The 22,475-nt window shown below is 36.8% G+C and overlaps 1 protein-coding gene across 2 annotated transcripts in view; it reads right to left on the bottom strand.

The window, feature by feature from the left end:
* LOC107708740 (contactin-4-like) overlaps positions 1–22,475 on the bottom strand; it is a 143,164-nt gene that overhangs the window by 14,169 nt on the left and 106,520 nt on the right. For both annotated transcript variants that reach the window (XM_016513039.1, XM_016513040.1), the window contains 2 exons: positions 10,286–10,413; positions 518–693 (listed from right to left, as the gene is read on the bottom strand). In XM_016513039.1, the coding sequence (XP_016368525.1) occupies positions 518–693; positions 10,286–10,413 (304 nt within the window). The remainder of the gene's footprint in view (positions 1–517; positions 694–10,285; positions 10,414–22,475) is intronic.

Raw genomic sequence — 22,475 nt, 5'->3', positions numbered from 1 at the left:
AAAGGATTAATGTGATTTTTTTTACCCCAACAATTCAGTTGAAAGTACTTGATATTAATACCTTAAGTACAATATGTTATCAATTACAGTTTATATAATTTTGCATACATGTATGTGAAGTGAATATGACTCCCTGAATCAGGTTCCAGCTAATAGGCAAAGCATTAGTCCTTAATATTTTTTAAAAGAAAGGAAAAACAACTAGTTAAATTAATGAAATAAAAAAGGCTCTGTTCCAAAACTAAGTAGGCTGCCAATAATAAAACAATATGAATGTGATGTTTATTAAAGGTTATGGTGGCATTAAATAAAAGGAAATTAGGAATCTAGATTTTCTCATGTTATTTTGTTCTATATAAGCGTAGTCATATTCCATTGTGACTGCCATGATGAAATCACATGACCAGCCAAAAACTATTCACTACATCTTGGTAATCCCAGTATTAGCAGAAACGTTTGGATGCAGTATAAATATATAAACCACTGAATAAGGTATTTGTAATTATTTTCTTCTTACTCCGCCAACTTTTTCAAAGTATCCTCCGTGGCTGCCGAAGTGGATGAGCTGCTCGTTGAAAAACCAGGTGAACTTGAGCTCCAGCGAGTAATCGTAGGACACCTGGCAGGGAAGAATGATGCTCTCGCCGACAGTCACGTCCAACGTGTTGGGAGCAGTTGTAATGATTGTTGGCTCTGGAAAACAATATACAGTGGGTATAGAAAAGAATCACCCCCTTTAAAATAATCACATTTTGTTGCTTTGAAGCTTGAAATGAAGATGGACACAGTTTTTGTTTTATCCAGCTGTATTTACTCTGTGCAACCCATAACATCCAAGTGAAAGATAGAACACCAACAAGTCAGAAAAAAATAAAAAACAGAATCCCTGAGTTGGAAAAAGGATCACCCCCTCTTAAAAATCACTAGTGTAGCTAATCACCTTCTCAATGGCACACAAAGCCATTTCACTTTTAACTGGGATTAGCTGTGGTCATTTTGATTAGCTCAGCATGAAAAGAGCTTTCCTGGAGCATTTCAGTCCTTGGTAGTGCAACTGAAGCAAACAATCAACTATGGGTGGCAAGGCACTGTCAAAAGATCTCCAGGATAGAGTTTTGGACATGCACAAGTCAGGAGATGGATACAAGTATTTCAAAGGCTTTATCAATGCCTAGAAGTACAGTGAAATCTAAGAAGTGAAAGGTATTTGGTACAACACAGACCCTCCCTGGATCAGGACGTTGCTCCAAACTAACTGGATGAAAAAGCCAGGAGGAAACTGTTCAGAGAGGCTACCAAGAGGCCTACAGCAACTCTGAAGCAGCTGCAGGAATTTATGACAAAGAGTGGTCATTGCGTGCATACGACAACAATATCACAAATGTGGCTTGTATGGGAGGGTTGCAAGATAAAAGTCAATCCTCAAGAAAGGCCACATGCAGTCACGACTGAGCTTTGACAAAACACACTTTCAGATGGGACTAAAATTGAATTATTTGGCCTCAACACCAAACGAAATGTCTGGCGGGAATCCAATACAGCTTACCATCCATATAACAGCATTCCTTCTGTAAACAGAGCCCAGACTTAAACCCCATTGAAAATCTGTGGAATGACTTGAAGACTGCAGTCCTCAAACGTTCACCATCAAATTGAACTGAACTCGAGCGGTTCTGCAAAGAAGAGTGGGCAAATATTGCAAAGTCTAGATGTGCAAAGTTAGTAGAGACAAATCCCAAAAGACTAAAGGCTGTAATTAAAGCAAAAGGTGATTTTTTTTTCTATACCCACTGTAATGGTTACACTTGAAAACTTTTCAAAAAGTACCATTATTAACCTCTAAAGCCACTACCATTCACAAGTTTAGGGTCAGTAAGATTTTTTTTCTAGAAATTAATACTTTTATTTAGCAAGGATGCATTTTAACATTTTTAAATATATTAAAAATACAAAACAGTTAACAAAACAGTTAACAAAAACATCTTACCAAACCCAAACTTTTGAACTGTAGTCTATATTAAATTATTGACTCATCAGCCATAATAATGTCTTTCAATTATCTTAATTTGGGAGATTTTCAAAGAGCGAAATTATGATTAATTCAATTAATTAATCAATCACATATCGTAATTATTTCAAATAAACTTTTTTCATTAAACTACAAATGAACATTGCTTAAAAGTAAGATCAAGTTCAGAGCTCCATGACAGACGGCGGTCAGCTTACAGGCCAATATCTGAGGATGGACTGAGAGGTGAATATCCCATGAACGGTCCCTGAGCTCCACCATGTGTCACTGTCTGATCTCTGCTAAGCCCCTAAAGTCCCATCTGCTCTCCCAGAATGCACTACTCCGAAAAACAGATAACACACCACCAGCAGGGCCGGCGCCCAGTTCACTTTCTTTCCAAGTCTCAGTTCACACAGAGACTGATGCCTTTTCACGAGGGAACACGACAAGCACGCCTGCTCCTCCGCTTTCAGAGTGCAGCCTTGTGTAGAACAGGTGCAAAAATTCTGCTGCAGTTCGCTTTTGCACCTCTTGAGGGCGCTGTGTGTATTCCGCTGAAACGTCAGTCTGACTAAATTAAGCACGGTGAACGATACCTCAGACGCGTGCAAATTTATGCAGAAAGCACCCCGCACGATCTCCAATCTATGTGTGAGGATTCGATTCTGGAATTACAGGTCTACGACACATGAAACAACCTTTCCCCATCTCGACTGATATCAAACTGGAAAGGCAAAGCTAACAGGTGCATTGCTATGGGTTTTGTGCTGAACACAATGAGGGGCCGTTGGATGAGGCTCGCTTCTTTTATTGTTTGGATGAGATCTCTCACCGACTGTCTGTCAGATTCACACAATGGGATGACAATAAGGCACTGCCTGGTATTCTACTGTCAACTCTTAGCCTGGCAATTTAATTCAGAATTCAACAGCACTCGCCTTGAAGCCCAGAAGAGTGCATGTTACTCGCTCTTCTCCTGTAGGAACGGCACTTGTTGCGAGAATTCCTTGAATAATGTACCTTTTTTCCACCCCCGATATCTTCACCACTTTCATCCGGTTCTCCTTGTAATGTACTCATGTTATTGTTTGCCGTCTCTTATAGTAGACAGATGTCCCTCGGCTCCCTTTGTTCTCTGCGTGGAAGTGGCTTGGGGTCTCCAAACAAGGCGGATTTCTCTACGGTCTATATTTAAACAAGCATCAGCCTGAACTGAACAGGTGAAAAATTACCATTGTAAGCCAACAAGAAGCTATTAATACCTCCTATTGTAGCGCCTCAATGTGGGAAAGCGTGGTTGCGCTGATCCGCAAATTCAAATGCAGACAAATGCAGCCCTGAACAGTGGCAAGAAAATCTCTGAAGTGAAACCTGAGAATTCATTCAAGGCAAAGCTGACACTGCTGTCCTACTCTCGAGGTTGTAGAACTGGAGAAAATGCCTCTTATTACCCTGCTCCAGCATCATTTGTGACAGATTGCATAGATAACCTCGTTTAAAAAACCTGACGCCCTCAAGCTCTCGTTGGCGTAATCGGAGTGATATCCATCTCGCATAATACCTTGTTACTATTACTGTCTATCATTAAAGCTGTTGAGAGAGGATGAGACCCTATACGTTAACAGGGCAACCTGTGGAAACTTTCAGACCGACTTTTTCTTGAAGAGAAACGCCAATGACCTCAAAAGCGTGTTCACACATTTAAATGAATTCAGCTTCTTCTGTATTGCTGATTTCGTGCTTCATAGTGGTAGAAGGAAGGTGACAGGAACAGAAAAACACTACTACAGAATGACCAAGCATGGTTAAATGGTCTGTGGAAGTATCCTAGAGCCAGACTACACGTTATTCGTCTGTCTCTAATATTTCTACTTGAATATTGCGGTCTCATATGGGTCAAGTGTTCTGGGAGGCTCACAATGATCTGGCACAAAAGCAATTGAGCAAAGCCAATGCGCAGATCTGTGCGACAGGCCCCTGCTGAGGCTAGAGTCAAGAAATCAAACTCAAACAAGGTCAGACTATTAGCAAAACACACCTGTGACCTTGTCATTTGTTTTAAATGTGATTTTTTGTGTGTGTGTGTGTATGCTATATTTATTATAGGAATGTGTACAAGAAGCTCTACAAATCATTTAAATATTTTATGCTAAATTATATATATATACACTGTATGTCTCATATAAAACTATAATAAAATACTATAAAATAAAAAAATATATAAAATAATGATGCATTATCAATATTATTGTTTAAATATAACAACCACATAACACAGGAAAGACAATATACAGAAATTTCTTCAGCATGAGTGGTTAAGACAAAATTGGTAAAATTCATAATTAGGAATACAAATAAGCAATTATATTGAACTTTCATGACAAATTTGGAGCAGAAAGTATGTTCAGCTTGCTCCTCGTCTGCAATGAAAACCCACCACTGAAGCAAACTAAAAACTTTCCCTCAACTTCGAGAAAACATTCATGCAGCACTGATGTTGAGTAAAACTAGATAAAACAACTAAAAGTAAATGTTTCCTGTGTGTTCTATGAAAAACTCAAACCCGCCATTAAAACACGGTGTTCCACAGGAGGAATAATAAAACTAAAAAGACACAAAAATAGGACAAAACCCAAAACTGTATCACTGAAGATGACAATTGACTGTCCATAGTAAATGAATTTACTTTTAATTTGGATAGGAACCCAATTTGTGTTTTAACAGTGCAATATAGATAAGCATTTTTATTTTGGCCTTTTTGCCGTTTTTTTTTAAATTTATAGACTCATTGGAGAGAACAATGGGGAGAAAAGGAGGGAATAGGATCAGGAAATGTCATGAGCTTCATTCACATGATTACCAAAGTGCCTACAAAAATATGAGTACTTGACATGATTCTTAAGATTCTTGGCCAACAAATAAAATCTATACCAAATCTTTTACATATCTGTCCTCATTCTCCATGCCTTTGTTTCTCTTCATGCACACTCCAAAGGCAGTTTAGAAATGACCAGGGCTCCTTATCTTCACTCCAATACCTCTGCCAAATCGCACCAAAAGAAAACTGACAAAAGACCTGACCACTGCAACCTCTTCCAATTGAGTTTCCACCCTCCACGATAACCTTGCGGATCTTGCAATCCCCTTTTTTGAAGCGCGTACTCGGACAACACGGGTCGAAAACATCACAAAGTAATAATTGAAATAGAGCCTCTTGGATACGTGCACAATCTGAGAAAGATTTAGTCCTTTTTCAAAAGAGCCTTGGGTAAAATTCCATCAAATCACAATTATAAAAGCCTTTAATGAAAATGAGCCAAAATGAACATTTACTGGTCAAATGTGCAACAACACTACTGAACACCACTGAAAGTAAAATATACTGTATATATTATAAATTATATAATATAATATACTATAATAACATTAAAACAAATTATAAAAATAATACGTAATAATAGTAGTGGTGAAAAAAAACCCCAAAAGAAACTATAAAATTATAAAGTGGTCTACTGTAAATGAAAAAAATATATAGTATAATATCTAACTTAACTAATACATTTATAAGTATATTCCTTATTGTTTATTTTAAAATATAACAATAAGCAATATATTATACCACTATTTTATGATTGTTTTTTTGTTATCAAAATGCATTTAAAAAATGTAACTACATTTTTTTTGTAATAAAGTGGTTAAACAGTCTTACATCTTATTTATTTTTTGATTATGTTTCAATGCGTGCACTGCAGTTTTAAGCGACGAGGTGCTGGTGGGATAACTGTGAACGTCGCATGCAACAGCAAGGGAACTCATTACGAGAATGATCGCTCCCCAGCTCTGATATCATTGTCCAACATCCAAACACATGATTTGATCCTCAGTTAATCTCTGTCCAGCAAAATCAATTTCTAATTAAGACTAATTAATCTGGGTAATATCCTCTCAGCGTTCTGATGATTGGGACATCAACAGGGCTGACACAATGCTCGGTTTCCAACTGCTGTTTGCTGGGAGGGTTTACGTGCAACTTATCCAATGGGAATCTAATGTGACAGGTATTTTTCAGCCCTCATATCACCGCAGTCAATTTAAATAAACCACTGTCATCTCCCATAAGGGCTACGGCAGATGCTGATGCACACGGGCAAACCAGGTTTCCACTCCTAAATTAAATTGCATGATGTAAATGTCCCTGTCTTAGTCTCAGCGCCTTATTGATAGTGACAGTTAGGTGCTAGATCATATAGGGGAACATTTGTACGTCAGCAAGGATGCACCGACGCACAATCGAGAGTAAACGCTCAGGGTGGGTGTCAAATAGACGCCGGCGACACTCTCTCTCAAATATAAATCTGAAGATAATTGTGCAATTCATCCAGATAGAAAAGATGCATCTTTCTCCGCAGGCTGATTGATAACCAATTTAACGGGCTGCTCCCCGTACTCAGACGCATTACAAAGTGTCTGGATAAATGCCATCCATAATGACAGAGCGGACATGTTTGACGACTGCGTTAATGAAGAGAAATAATGGAATAAAAAGGTGCGGGATGATGCGACGAACAAACATGCACAGGGCAGACGGTGACTTGAAGTAATGAGGCGGGATGAGAGCCAATAACCATCCTGTTAGGCTCTTTTTTGACTCCGGTTTGAGTTGAAAGAGCAGTTATTGCTTGAGTGTGAAATCCAAGTCCCGCAAATGAGAAATAAAACATCCTTTCAAGAGATAATTCTGTTTTTAGAGATGGATAATAATAATTATGAGCCAGCTTTTCAACCTTTACGATGTGAAATGATCTGTGGAGTTTCATTCTTAAATTAAATATCTCCAGATTAAAGAATTTCACTCTTGATTAATTAAATATGTCAGTGTTAGAAAGTGAAAAACCGGGTGACTGTACAACACACGCACTGGTGAGAAAAAAAAGAGGAGACTCAACATAAAAGACTTAGAAGATACTCATCCATCTCTCTCTCTCGGTCTAAACTACTCTGACCGCATACATAGATCATCTATAATGCATTTTTTAATTATTAACCTGTCTATGAGAACACAGACAAATTAAGATTTTACAAGTAACTGGCAGAGAAAACAAACAATTTGTCTGTATTAACAAATATCTGATTTATGATAGACAAAATAGGCATTTTGGTACCAGGGAGTGTTACACTACCATTAATTTAACTAATTAAAAATGAGCTACAGGGGTGAAATTACTAGCATACATAACCACCAGCCTCCTGAGGTGACCTCTGTGTGAAAATATAAAGGATTTACTGCACAAAAACTATTTTGAGCTAACTATAAACTATAATGGGATTTGTCCATGTTAATGGATGTTAAATGACAGAACGGGTATCATATGAATCAGCAGGTTGTCTTGCTTTATTTCATATATAACATGCAAGCTTTTCATCTTCATGTTAAAAAAAAACAAATCAAAAACAGATGTTGTGTTACAACACAAAATGTGTTCACCGTTTTCCCCTATGGAACACATTTACACCAGGCAGCCTTATGGATCATCTCTAAATATAGAGGAATCAGTGGCATTAAAGAATTATGATATGACTCATGCAAAAGACATTTGCATTTGCATCTTAAAAAAGGGCAAATGAAACAATCAAAGCGATCACTATGGCAACCACTAAAAGGAGAACTACCTCCAAGGTGCTTTATTAGAGAGCTGTTGAGCTGGTTTCTGAAGGCCTCAGAGATGACTAACGTGTGCGGATGGAAACAAAAATGGATTGAACCTTTAAGTAAACATGACAGTGCGCTCAGTCACAACAGATTTCTTTTTATGTCAGAATGTTTTTTTGGGGGAGAAAACTACATTAAACTTAGAACAAGAACAAACACGTGGATTGTGGACTACGTGATCTCATTAGTATTCGCAGGTGTTCAAACTTACACATGCTTTTTTTGTTTTTTTTGGCCAGATACTGATTCGCACAATATGTACTCAGAAATACATATATATAAAGTTTCTCTACATACATTTCCATGACTATTTTATTAATTTAAATAAATTTTCCCCTTTTTTTACTGAGAAGAATAAAATAGATTAAATGTCCAAGCAGGTAAACAATCTTAAAATGAATTTAATTTCATTAATCTCAATTTTTTAAAATAAAAATAAATAAAAAAAATGGTCAAATTTCACATATAATAATATACATTTTAGAAGCTATCCATATGGTATCAGTTTGATTATGTGAACAAACAAATACTTATGAATACTAAATGAGATGTTTTTGCAGTGCATAAGGTTTTTGCGTCCATCTAAAGTTGTCTTTGCTGAAAAAAGATTTTCTTTGCTGATGCAGCATGTGTACACCCATCTGACATACTAATGGAGATAAAATGGAGGTTGACATATAGCTGCCAGTGGCGTATCACTTCGGTTGACATGTTTGGCAAGTGAAAAGTGCCCAGCGTCATTGAATATATCTATCAGTCGTGTTTAAGGTCCTCTGCCCCAGTCCATCTATCTATAAATGCCATTTACTCGCACCACGTTGCCATGCATCATGTCAATAACTTGATAATACATACGAATACAAAATGAAGGAAACTCAATATTTATTGAGTTTTTGATGGATCTCCCCTTGACATGCAATGATTTAGGGTTTCAATGGCTGATAAAGGTTAATGAAGTAGACTAAAACGTCAAACTTAAGGCACAAGAAGCCCTGCGGTTTGAGAAATTATTCACTTTTAAAAGAACTTTATGTGAGTGAGGTGATAAATACAGAGGTTTTTATAGACCTGTAACTTTGCTTTCTGCAGGATCACATTAAAATAAACCTCCTGAATGTTTGTTAAGGACATATATTTGAAAGACCATCAATAAAATGGTTGGAAACCACTTTTACTAAGTGCTTCTGATAGCTGTACTGGAAAAGGCTAGTTTAAAGGGTTAGTTACCCCAAAAACGAAAATTCTGTCATTAATTTACTCACCCTTACTTACTTTCTGAAGCTCTTGGATTGAATTTATCCTAAATAAACAAACTATAATATGAAGGAAAAGCCCTATTCGGACAACATTAATTTTCCCTTAGGAGTTTAGGTAAAATTGTGTTTCACAGTTGCACTTTTGATTTTATCTCTCAGTAAAAATTATAGAACAAATTAGCCACTGTTCTTCAGCCACCTTGGGCGACCTTTGAAAAATCCAATCCGGACCAGTTAGAAAAATCTGTGATTTTGGTGTATTATTTTTTCACAGCCGTTCTCCTAATTTATTTTGACCTTTGCCAAATACTGTAACTAAATCTAAATTTGTAGTCGTGCTGCCTGGTTCACCTTCATTATGAATTTTTGCCAACTTTCTGGGCAAATAACAGTTGGTGGTTCAAGTACTGCTGGCATCCCATCCAATTTAAAAACAGAATTAAATATAAAATGAGTCCGGACTGCTCCAAATGGCCTTAATTAATTCCTTTCCTTAATGCATAATGTTGCAATTTATCACATATGTGATTCATTTCACTGGGCTTACAACATTTTGTAACGCCCACAACCAGACAACAGACACTCACATCTTCAGGGCTGTGCAAAATACAGAACTGAAGAATTAGTCTTTTATATGAATACGTTGGAAATGAATTGGCAAAACCCCACAAGAAGTTGAATTGGAATTTGAATTGCATCTGAAACTGAAGGATGTCCAGCCAAGATTTAAGTTTGTCTTTTCGACTTAAAAACTGCAGCTGCTTAACTTTAGAATGTCTTTGAATTTGAATAATTTTAATTCTACTTTTTAAAATTCGAATTGCAAGCACGCATCCTGTTTGACACCTAAATTCCAATTCAAACTGAAATTTCAGGGTATGGAGACCTCAACTGAGTGGTTCTTACATCCTGAAAATCCCCCCAGCCTTAGAACACTTCTAAGTGAACATGCTCGGCACCACACACCCACTGCTCATTCATATTTAATACAGCATAATAACTCACTGCTCCAGTGACTCAACAAGTGTGATTTGGGTCCCTCCGGGTTCCCCATGCTGGTGTTCTGACACTACACTCCTTCATCTCATTAGGAAATAAAAGGATTCCACTTGGCTAAGATCAGATAGCTTTGGAAGGTATATAACTCAGACAAAATACATATGAGCATACAGAAAAGATGTTGTACTGCGGATTGGGCGGATGCATAACGCAGAATGTTCTGTATAAAACCAAATATCCAATAAATATGTGGCAGAAGAGACTTTATTATCCTCAAAGACTTCAAAATGACTGAACTGAAGCAAATACCTTTAACAAGCAGGTTTCCAGAGCTGCTGGCCTCGCCAAACTGGTTATGGGCAACACACGTGTACATGCCAGCATCCGCTTTAGTGGTGTTGGATATCCGAAGGCTTCCACTCTCCAGTATAGCAATTCTGCAATGCAAATATACACACACATGATAATATTACTTCAGAGTGCTTCTGTGATTTCAAGCCAACAATCAACAAAAGCGATGTATTTTTTGACAGGATATAAGTATGACGACAGGTTTTGCAGCTATTTAAGACTTGAGACTTCAGGAAAGATTTTAAGTGTGTCATGCAAGACGATCTAGACGTTCTTACAGAGACCATTTTGGGGGAAAAGAGTGCAATTTCGGGACAGTTTTGAATGTTTTTCAGCCTTTGCACATCGATAAGAATCCTTTGTCTTGTCAGATCTCAAATCCCCACCTTCAACAAACTTGCTGTCAACGTGTTTTTAAGAGGAAGACGGGTGGCACTGAAATGCTTATGTTTTTTTCCCACAAAGAAAATTGTTGGAAGGAGTATTTGGACAAAGTCTTCATGCTGCCAGGATATTTTCCATAAGCCATTTAAAATGATCATTAAAATATTTTCAAATATTGATCCTTGAACCAGAATCAAACCAATGTAAATTTTAACACCTGTTTTTATGTGGGTCAATGGAAAAATCAGTTCAAAAATTCAAATACGAAATGATCTTTGCACAATAACGTCCTTTAACCCATGTAGTGCATACGCACATAAAAGGGTCTTAAAAACACATCGTCAAAGATAAAATGCATGATGTGGAGACCTTGACGATGAAGGAGAAAAAAATGGAGGCCTTCATTAATTCATGATGGCATTCTAATTGTTCTAGCCACAATACTCAAGGAGTTAGCCATAAGCAAGTTATACATGATAATGTTATGAATGTGCGTAAAAAAAGGAAATGAGAGCGAGAGAGAGAGAGAAAAATACACAACAACATGGTGCCATAGTATAGATGGTACTATTTTGAAAAGCTGTGATAGCTTGAGGGGAAGAGATGCTTAATTGGTGTGGACTAAACATTGAATATAAATAATCCATTTCCACAAACTGTGGATTTCATTAATGTTTCTGGGGAGACCCCAATACATTATACATTTCTAATTAACATTTTTGAAGTGTGGCAAATGTAATGATAATTTGGTAAACACATTGTAAAAGAGAGAAAATAAAAAATGGCTAAAACACAATGGTCAGATATGGTGTTTTCTGCACACATGCACAAAATGGACAATCACATATTATTTGAGCTTCATCCATTACTAACATGCGCATAAAATCAAACATACACCCATGCAATCTCCTTAAACAAACATTTTTCAGTAGAATAGGGTGTACCGAAGAGCTCAGTGATTTTGCCCATGGCACTGTCATAGGATGGCACTAATAAAATATGTTTACTGAGTGTGAAGAACTCGACTAGCCTGCACAAAGCCCAGACATGAACCCCACTGAACACCTTTGGGATGAATTGGAACATCAGTTTCTGACCTCAGTGCCAAGAAAATCCCTGCAGCCATGTTCCAACATCTAGTGGAAAGCCTTCAGCATCTGTCACACATCTTTTATCTTAGTGGAACATTTCAGTTTAAAAGTTTGGTTGGTAAGAAATTCTTAATGATATTGAAAACACTTTCTAATGCTAACCAAGGCTGATTTTTTATTTTTATTTTTAATATAAAAATACAGTAAAAACAGTAATACTGTGAAATATTTGTACAATGTTTTCTAGTTCAGTATATTTTAATATCTATTTTACTCCTGCATTAGCAAAGCTGAATTTTCAGCAGTCATTACTCCAGTCTTCATGATCCTTCACAAATCATTCTAATATGTAGATTTGGTGCTCAAGAAACATTTCTCATCAATGTTGAAAATAATCGTACTGCTTAATATTTTTGTGGAAACTTTTTTCAGGCTTCCTTGAATAGAAGGTTCAAAAGAACAGCATTTTTTTTTTAAACAGAACATTATAAATGATTTTACTGTCCCTTTTGATCACTGCACACTGAATAAAGGTATTAATTTATTACTGACCCTAAACTTTTGAATGGTAGCGTATATATAATCACAGACAAAAAGTAAGCCAGAACATCAAGACATGGATATGCACAACAATTGCAGGTCACAACAAAGCAGGTTAAATACAGTTTATCAATGATAGTGGTGAAGTTTTCCCCTTCTTTTCCTTTCTCCCTGGCTCCTCCCGTTAAGCACCCTATATACCTCCAGAGACTACCAACAAATAGGCCAGCACATTGTCTTATCTAGATCAAGGAATGACCTGCTTTTGTGCAGCTCTCCTGCATTTGCAGCTATGAGATACATTTGTTTGAGACGGCTATTCTAGGAGAAAGTCTCTTATTTCCCAGATTTCTATCCTGAGAAAGTTTGCTTCTCCTAGGGAAATTTAGGAGAAACATTTAAAGAAAAGTTCATACTTAAATGAAACGTCATTTAAAAAGGTTCCAGAGCTATGAAAGAGCAACATATGAGCAATTAAAATTTCATCCTTCAATCATCATGAGATGCTGACGGTGTCTCTAGCAGGCTTTATAACTTGTTTAACCAGCAAAATTTGGCTATGCTGATCCACCAAAAAGAGCATTAACCAGTGTAAGCCAGTGTGAAAATTCCTAAGCCAGTATTTTCAGCAGAGTAAGCAAACCTAATGGATGCATTTTGACATTGATGGGTTCAAACAGAGGAGAATCCTAAGGTTGGTGGTGCAGTCTGTGGACTTCAACATACTCGGAGAGCATCTATTCCTGGACAAGCACACCAGTCCCTCCATCAAGTCTGAGCGAACGAAGACCTATCAATAATTCACCAGCGAGATGAACCTGAGTGCTGGTCTCCTCATCTCCTGTTCGTAACAGCTAATAAGGACAGCTGTAAATCTCCTACCAGGATACAAGCCTGTATGACACGGCGCTGGTGAGCAGTTTAAAGATAGGCACTATGTTGCAGGGAATTCTCTAATCTCCCCAAAAGTGTACTTAGAGTTGGTACAAAGTCATCTATGCCACTGAGGCAAAAGCGAGCTATTATGTCCTTTTATGTTTTGCTGGGGAAGACAGATAGGAGGCATTATTTAGAGACATCCTGTAGGAGCTTTCCTCTGGTAATCATAAACTGAACAGTGTGGGCTAAATACAGTACTCGTTGCCTCTTCTGGCTGTTTACTGGCCAAAAGTCTATGCCAGAAATCTCTCTGAATTGGTCTCTTTTTAAATTTTTTTTGCTTTCAAAACTAAAGGCATAATTCTGAAAAATCTTGTAATGCGTGAAGGAACATGACCTTAATATTTGTTAATATATTCTTTTTCATTTCAAAACATCTGCTTCTGAAATGGAAGCATGAGTGGAATAATAAAAATTCTGTTGACTTTGTTGAGGCATTTGCAGTCTGAGCGCATCACTTAAACTTCAACAAGCTCTTAAACGCGCTCTTCAGAATTTCTTCCACTTAACGCTAGGTTAAATAGAACAGTCTTAAGCAAGGTGAAATAAACACACAAAATAATTTATTGACCACCTTGTGTTCAAAAAGAGGAAATCATGATGGAAAAACAAGAATTCCAAATCTCTGTTTTTGCAAAAACAAACAGCAAAACAATTAACCATTTTGTGTTTGATTTGATGACCATGAGTCTAAAATCAGATTAAAATAAATTTTAAACATCATAATAATATTTCAAAAATTCAAAAATTTGATAAATTAGAATAAAATAAAAGAGGCATTGCTGAATAAATCAGTGTTATGAACAAATTAATTCAGTTGAGTGAATGATTCACTTGTCACCACCTACTGGTGTGCTTATGTAATATATAAAGCATAAATAAAGTTTAAAACGTTTTTAATTTAAAATATATAAAAAAATGCTGTTATAAATATTCTCAGAGAATATACAGTGCATATTCTGACAGGTTAAAATCTGACTTCCTGATCCCATTCCCTCCCTCTCTCACTCATCGCTTCTTCATCTCTCTTGAGTTTCCTGCAAAGGAGCTTTCATCCTGACAGCGATTTGAAGACAAAATGACCCAAGTCATTAATTTTTCAATTGGCAGCAACATGAGTGACAGTGGCCACTGGCATTCCAAGTTAAGAAGAGTTAAACTCTTGCAAACAGGCAGCAGTGTGAAGCAAGCAGCTGACTTTCAACAGCAGCACAGATAAATCTGCCAACTAGTGACCAACAGTAAAGACTCAAGAACCTGCAGCATTTGAATTGCTAACAGTGTGAATATAACTCAAGTATAAAGGCAAAATCTCATAAATAATGTTGCATAACTGTACGAGCTCCCAGATATGACCCAGGACAGTGCATTTAAGCAGGTTGCAACTCTCTTGCACTAACTGGCCTTCTCTGACCTACCTGGAGGTTGTGTTCCATCAGTGATGTTTTTTTTAAAAAACATTTACCGAGGACCCAGAGGGAGGGTCATGTAGCAGGGTGAAGCAGCGTCTACAGAAGGACCAGATAGGTCGTTTTATCCTCCAAATGGGGCACGAGCGTTGACCCAAACGTGAAGGGCTGATCTATGTTGAGGGCTAATACCCTAAAGAGGGGTGTGAGAGAGCTCCTGCCGTTACTTAGATGGATCATGTGTCCATATCTCAGCAGGCCTTCTGCTGGGAAACATGTTTGATAAACTGACGACCTTGTCAGTTGGATAAATAAACCGGGGGAGGCAGAAACAGGTCATTTCAGATCACGCTCTGTCAAGAGATCTGTTTAAGGGAAGCCACCTTGATGAGCATACCTTTACTTTCGACTCCTCAACCTCAAGGTTAGTCGGCAATTACTGCCACGAAAAAAAAAAAAAAAAGAGCCTTCCGATGAGTTTCGCCGTTATCGCTAGAACAACAGAGCAATCACTTGTTGGTCAAGGGAAAAAGAGGAGAAGGGAAAAATGGGAAACGAAAAGGTTGTCTTCTGACACTTTTCCAATAGCCAGGTAATTGATATTGATTTTTTTAGTGTATACGAGTCAATAGTTCTTAAGACATAACATTCATTATCGCCGCATCTGACACTCACATAACCATGTCAAACTTTTACAAATTACAGCATCCTACTGACTTACTGTTAATGTGGTATAGTTGCATTTATAATGCAGGCCATATTGATTAAATTTCCTATAAATCAGAAATACTGGGAAAGACATTGATTTCTTCGAGATACACTGATATATAAAGGCAAAAATATGAAGTGAAGTAAATCCAATGTGCCATGAGCTCAACATCTCTAATATGCTCCAAATTTGGGGCGTATTTACAAGACAAACCGCTGAAATTGACTCACATAGAATTCACCCATGGCTTTTATCTATTCTTTGCGATGGGCATTATTTGGTTTGTCAGTCAGAGACGGCTCTTGGGTTTAATAATGCGGGTGTCGCTCACTCCGCGGGTGTCCAAAGGGCTTGGCAATTCAGATATAATGGGAGTGATAAGAAATGATTGACAGAAGCATCTGGACACCTAGCCGAGCGCGCATTTCAGACAACCAGCTGTGAACAATAGTGTGTTTCTCCTTTCGGTATTAAAATAGCAAAAGAACGGCGCAGTTGCGTGATAAGAAATGATTGACAGAAGCATCTGGACACCTAGCCGAGCGCGCATTTCAGACAACCAGCTGTGAACAATAGTGTGTTTCTCCTTTCGGTATTAAAATAGCAGAAGAACGGCGCAGTTGCGAGCTAAAGCTGCTGTGACATTTCCTGTGAGCGCTAGGCACGTTGACCCCTCGTCTCTGGGGGACCAGCATTAAGTTTCCATGGCAATGGGGAGATTTGTAAAAATGAAAAAGGAAGAGAGTAAAGACAAACGTGGAGGAAGAAGTACCAATCTCTACTTTTGTAAACCTAAAATAAACAGGTGCCAAATTTATATTCGAGCCGCAGAGCTGAGTGTAGATTTGCGATGTATGCCGGTACTTTTTCCCCCACCTTAAAAGGAGGCTTGCATTGCCTTACCACTTATCCTGAGGTAATTTTCTTAACACATTCAACGCTGTTCAATTATTCAATGTGCTGATTTAGTATGGGTACATTCAACTCTTGCCATTCCACAAGATAATTCTGTCATTTCTCAACGTGAAATAAATCCACACGGCACCAGCTGCCGTAATAATTTAGCTTCAAATCAGTTGTGTGGGAAATGGACTTAAATAATGAGCATGAAAATATGTTATGCTCTGCTTTAAGCCACTCATATTCTACATATAAATCACTGATTCATGGGAAACTAAACTAAACCTGCCATTAGATTTTAAAACAGGACCATTTCTACTTTTAAACTTAAATATAAGTTTAAAGAAACATTATGTCCTGAAACTTCTTAAAGGTGTTCATATTTTTATGATATGAAAAAACAAAAACAAATATATATATACAGTATATACTTTGTATATATATATATACACTCACCGGCCACAAAATAATACTTTTATTCAGCAAGTACTTTAATTAAATTAGATTAAATGTTACAGTAAAGACATTTATAATGTTACAAAGGATATTTATATCAAATAAATGGTGTTCTTCTGTCAAATAAATACTTTGTCATCACAGGAATAAATTACATTTTAAACTATATTAGAACAGAAAAAAAGTATTTTAAATTGTAGTACTATTTCACATTATTAAAATCTTTACTGTATATTTGATCAAATAAATGCAGCCTTGGTGAGCATTAGAGACATTTAAAAACATTTCAAAATCTTACTGACAAACTTTAAACAGTCATGTATGTGTTAAATTCATCAAACAACTTGTAAAGAAATTATTTGGGATTTTGAGATAATTTCCATCATCTTAAGTAGATTCTATTAGTATCAAGCAAAAGAACATCATGGCTACTACATTTAAAACGTGCTACAAAAAAACATGGTTTTCAATCTGACTGTGGTGACAGTTCAATAGCTAGAACTAAAAATCAGTTTGAATCTATCAGTTTGACTCAATTAACTCATTCATCAAAGTTAATGCTAAATTTATCAGTACTTACTACCTATTTGATACATCATTTTGATATGGTGTTGAATTATATTGAGCATCAAACAAGAAAAAATTACCATTGTGAGAGAAAATGAAAGAAGCAGGACATGTTTAACAAATGAATCTAAAACAATTCCATAACATAAACTAGCATTTTTCAGTTCTGCAGCCTGTTTTGTCCCAGTACTCAAGAATAAACTAAATATAATATTAAGATACAGAATAACACAAAAAGCCCCAGACAGAAACAAAAATACATGAAAATTTGATCATTTCATGTTTGCAGTGCAAGGCATATTTCCAGTAGTAAGAGTGGCTTTTAATTCCAGCAATATCTATCCCCAGGGTCAGCAGCTGCAGAGAAACGGTGTTTATCAGGGCCAAACACTGTGGGCTTGTGGGTGTACTCAAACCGGGCTCCTTTAATCACAAATGGCTCTTCAGTTTCATTCTTTCAGACTGATAGTCATCTCCCTTTTTCACACTCATATGCACACAATTCCTTCTAGGAATAAAAAGCAACACGCATGTGCTGCCTGAAATGAGCCAAGGAACCAAGATGGATTACTGGTGCTGCGCTGGCACATTCGTTCTTTGAAAAATGATATTAGCCTCCAGTCCCCCAAGATAAAACTAATCCCACAGAGTCTAACATGGCACTTAGACTAGTAAAGAGCACGCCAAACTAATCACGGCCAAATCTCTGCATTCATTTGCATTCTGGTTGAGTTTTGTTTCACCAAATTAAACTAATTTCTCCTGAAGAGAGTTATTACTGCAGTAAAAAGGAAGGGGATTCATATACATTGGGGTCCAAAAGTCGGAAACCACAAGTGAAAATGCTTATATTTTGCATTTTTCGAATTTAGGACAAATTTGACATTAAGAATTATTTTATTGATTTAACAATTAGAGTCAAAACAAAACATTTGACCTTTTGTACAAAGCAGTGCAATGTCACAAATGTGATTAGTGACCAAAAAGAACGCAAATTCTCCCACATTTCTTTATGTCAATTTAAAATGTTCAAAATCTTAAAATGTTCCACGTTTAAATGTCAAAAAATAAATCCAGATTTTCAAATATGGTTTTAGACATTTGCAACCCATTAAGGAAAATGTCAAAAAATACCTTTTTCATACTAATTGTACCATTGAGGTTTTAATTAAAGCTGTGCATCAGTTGTGAGAGACTGCAAACATAACATTAGTGGCAATCGATGTGCTGTCCACCATCTTGATTGACCAATTGTCTGCCGTGCAAATCTATACCTATAGATTAACTGTGGCACGGCCGCGCCACACGGCATATCAAATTATGCTCTGCTAGTTAAAGAGTCTTTTAGCCAACATTAGCAAAACACAGCCATAGGAGGTTAAATAAATGACATTCTATATTTAAAGGGGCGGGTAATATGTTGATAGAGACCCTCTACATTTGGGTTTTAACCAAGAATTTGAAGCTTTGGGGCATGTTCCAGATCTCCGCTGGTGGGCCCATTCCCCTTCAAATGACATTCTGCTGACTGACACCGCCTAATTTCCCCTGGTGAGAAAGGAATATGAAATTAAAATGAACCATATGAGCTGGCAACACAACAGTTTAGGCGGATGAGCCTTAAGGTGAGCTAATGAGGAAGATGTATTCGGTATTTATTTTTTGGCTGTGAGAAACGCTCTGTTTTATGGCGGCATCATGTTCAATCTTTGTGTCCATGAGACGGCAAGTTCCAAACAGGTGTTCAATTAGATTAAAAAGAGGGAAAAAAACAGAACAATGGGCTTCGGTGAGAAAAAAAACAAAACTGAATGCGACATCAAAGAATAATAAACAAGTTTCTTTTTTAATAAATGCAATAGCATGTTGCCTACATTGTGTGTTTTTACCATGATTATTATATTAAAACACCTGGTTTTGAAGGAAGGATAGTTAAGGCGACACATCATTCAGATGCTTTTAAGCATTAGACTGATCAAGTTAAAGCTTTATTCTACAATAACAAGATAAGGGAAAGTGGGCTTAATTAGATAAGTAAACGAATCCCAGTCTTCAAACGCGTTCTATATCAGCAATGACAGCAGCTTGTGCTTGCCTCCACAACTTCTCCAATATGGAGCTTTCTGAACTGATATCGCGCTGCCCTTCATTCACCTGCACCACAGCCTTCAGTGGCAGACGCGCTTTTAAATGGAAATCATCCTGACAAGCAATCACTTCATAGAGTGTACTCATCCCACTCCTCCTCGCTCTTCTGCTTCATCTTTCGCTCTCGCTCTGTAAAGACACAGACCGCATCTACAAGTGGGAAGTTAACTCAACATTAGCGTGTTACCACAAGACGGTCTATTGGTGTATAATTATGTTCACAAAAACAGGTCAAAAAAGCAAACAAACAGAATAATTATACTAGAAAAAAGATTATATAGAAAATGAAGCCTATTTTATAACCACTGTTGACATGCTTTTAATTTGTCACGTGTATATCAGTGAACAACGGCTCTGTGTAGTTAATGCTGCTCAATGTGAAAGCAGGCACGTGATGGAGATTTACCGCTGATTACAGAACCGGCTTTCTGACAAGATGCGCGTTAAATATCGCATGCGATTTATCGTGCAGCCCTAATATATATACATATATTCTCCTTTATTTTACTGAAATAATTTTATTTATTTGACCTATTATACAATAACTTCAATACATGTACACTCAACTGATCTATTTTGACCATATTTGACCAACTGACCACATTTCATATTATTTATAATATTTTCCTTGATGTTAAGATATTTATTGAATTTTTTCTTCTCTTTGTATACTATTTATTCTTTTCTTTTTATTGTGCTACTGTGCCAAGTGAAACTTCTCCTTTGGCTGATTAATTAAGGAACAATCCAATCAAAGTCCATTTTTGTCAGAAATAATTACAGTAATGTCTGGACATTTTATGGTTGATTATTACATTCTCTTATTTAATAATCAAAGTATCAAAAATACAACTTTAATGTATAAATAACTTTGATATATAATATTTTTAGCATGGGAATTGGTGGAATTATGTTTCTTGCCATAAAAATAATGCCACAATGCATATATCATAAAAATATACTTCATTTAAGCAAAAAATAATTTTTTATTTCTTCTGATTTTGGGGTGCAATTACTTTTCTGAGATTTACCCATATGTACATTTGGCCCTGGCTTTCTTGTCTACTTCCTCCGCAACAGTCCACAACCAGAAATTTCATGAAGATCAAAAGAAGACAGTCCAAATTTCCTCCAAAACCCATTTTCACAATTTGAGTTGAATTACTGAAATAAATGAACTTTTCCACGACATTCTAATTTATTGAGATGCACCTGTATACCAGGCAACCTTTCATCTTCTTCAAAAGGCTATTCTTTGAGAGAGGGCAATTTCAGACACACAGCTTTGTGAAAAAAACAGAGTCAACTCTCCATTAGTTTGTCTTTTAAAAATGATGCCTCCACAGAAAACCTTTGATCCTTTGTGTTAACTTAAATTTGTACATATAATATTGTCACCTAGTACTGAACGCGTACAGATTTCAGATTATGAATCAGGTAATGAATCACCTTTCCTGTCTGAAACCACAGACAACCCTTTGCTCAAATACAAATATCTGCCTAATATTATGGTCAATGCAATTAAATAATTTGCTATTAGTAAAAAAAAAGTGCACACAGACACACACAGGCTGCAATTGTATCTAACAACCAGCCACTCTTAATAACCTCCCTTGGGCTGCACCAAGCCGCACACAAACTTATTATAACCTACTGTTTGTTAAACAAGTGCACATCAGCACAGGCAAAAATTAGCGGTCAACCCAACACTATTGCACAGCAGTCATGTACAATCAACTCTAAATCAGCTTCGGAAACATGCACTCTGGCGCAGCAAAGTCAGCTCGAGAACCTCAGCCCATCCGCTGACCTGTCCTACCTAAAACAGCTGATAGTATATCTAGAACAAATCCCCTGCCCTATCTCCTTTATTTATGTGTTTCTCCTATGGGTATTATTTATTTTACTGCAGTGTATGACTTTGTGTGCGGTTCAGAAGCTGCCACTATCTTCTTGGTCAAAAAAATAAAAAATAATAAAATTGATTTTCATTTTGCAATATCACTTTTGTAAGATTTACACACACACACACACACATATGCATACAGTCCTAAAAATACGCTTCATAGTTTAGTTTGCGACATAGACTAGTTTGCGACAACGAGAGTAGATGTTCCAATCAGAACAGTCCTACGACCCATATAAGGGTCACAACCTGCTAGTTTAGAAGAACTGATCTATAGAATGTCCAGGTAGACGCATCAGTTATAAATAAGACAGAAACAGCAATTCTCCCTCCTATTCGATCTCTCTCTTCTTCTCTCTGGCAGAAAAAAAAGGGCTGCTGCTATGAAGATAGATTATCCTGCTGGTGACATCGTCTCCTCTCCTTCTCTGCCATCAAGGAGAGCTTGCACAATTATGCCAATTAATCTTACACAAAAGGAGTTCAAATGCACCCTGCTTTGATTAGGTCTGGCTCCCAGACAGGTGCATGCACTCAGCATGCATCCACATACACGCACGCACACGCGAACACCCATTTGCATAAAACAATAAATCTGATTATGAATTGGTCTCTAATGGCATTTCCACTTAATGAGAGTGGTGTCTTTATACCTGCTGCTGTTTACAAGGTTAGCGAGAGCTGACAGGGACGCAATATAAATACGTGGAATAAAGCAAATCTTGAAGCCGACATGAAACCGCATTTGCAATCCTTTTATTTCACATATGAATCACATACAAAAAAGCAAGATGGGTGTGTAACAATACACTCATGCCATGATTCAATACTGATCAATACTCACAACACTTTAGAGTTAATTTAAAAAAAATTTATTACTAATAATAGTAATATGATAAACAGTACCTGTTCATTTATCATATATAAATATATTAATTATTTTGTTTAGCTAAAAACACAGAATTATGGTATGCATATGCTTGCTTGTCCCTCACTAGATACATTTGAGAAGTTTTAAATATTGTATTTTATTAATGTATTTTAATTTATTAATAATAATTAATAAACATGGAAGCTCAAATGTGTGAGCTTCCAGGTT

The sequence above is a fragment of the Sinocyclocheilus rhinocerous genome, unplaced genomic scaffold (genome assembly GCF_001515625.1).
Source record: "Sinocyclocheilus rhinocerous isolate Xijiao unplaced genomic scaffold, SAMN03320098_v1.1 scaffold1107, whole genome shotgun sequence".
Taxonomy (NCBI): Eukaryota; Metazoa; Chordata; class Actinopteri; order Cypriniformes; family Cyprinidae; genus Sinocyclocheilus; species Sinocyclocheilus rhinocerous.
The sequence above is the reverse complement of the archived record's forward strand: the minus strand, read 5'-3'. Positions and strand labels throughout refer to the sequence as shown.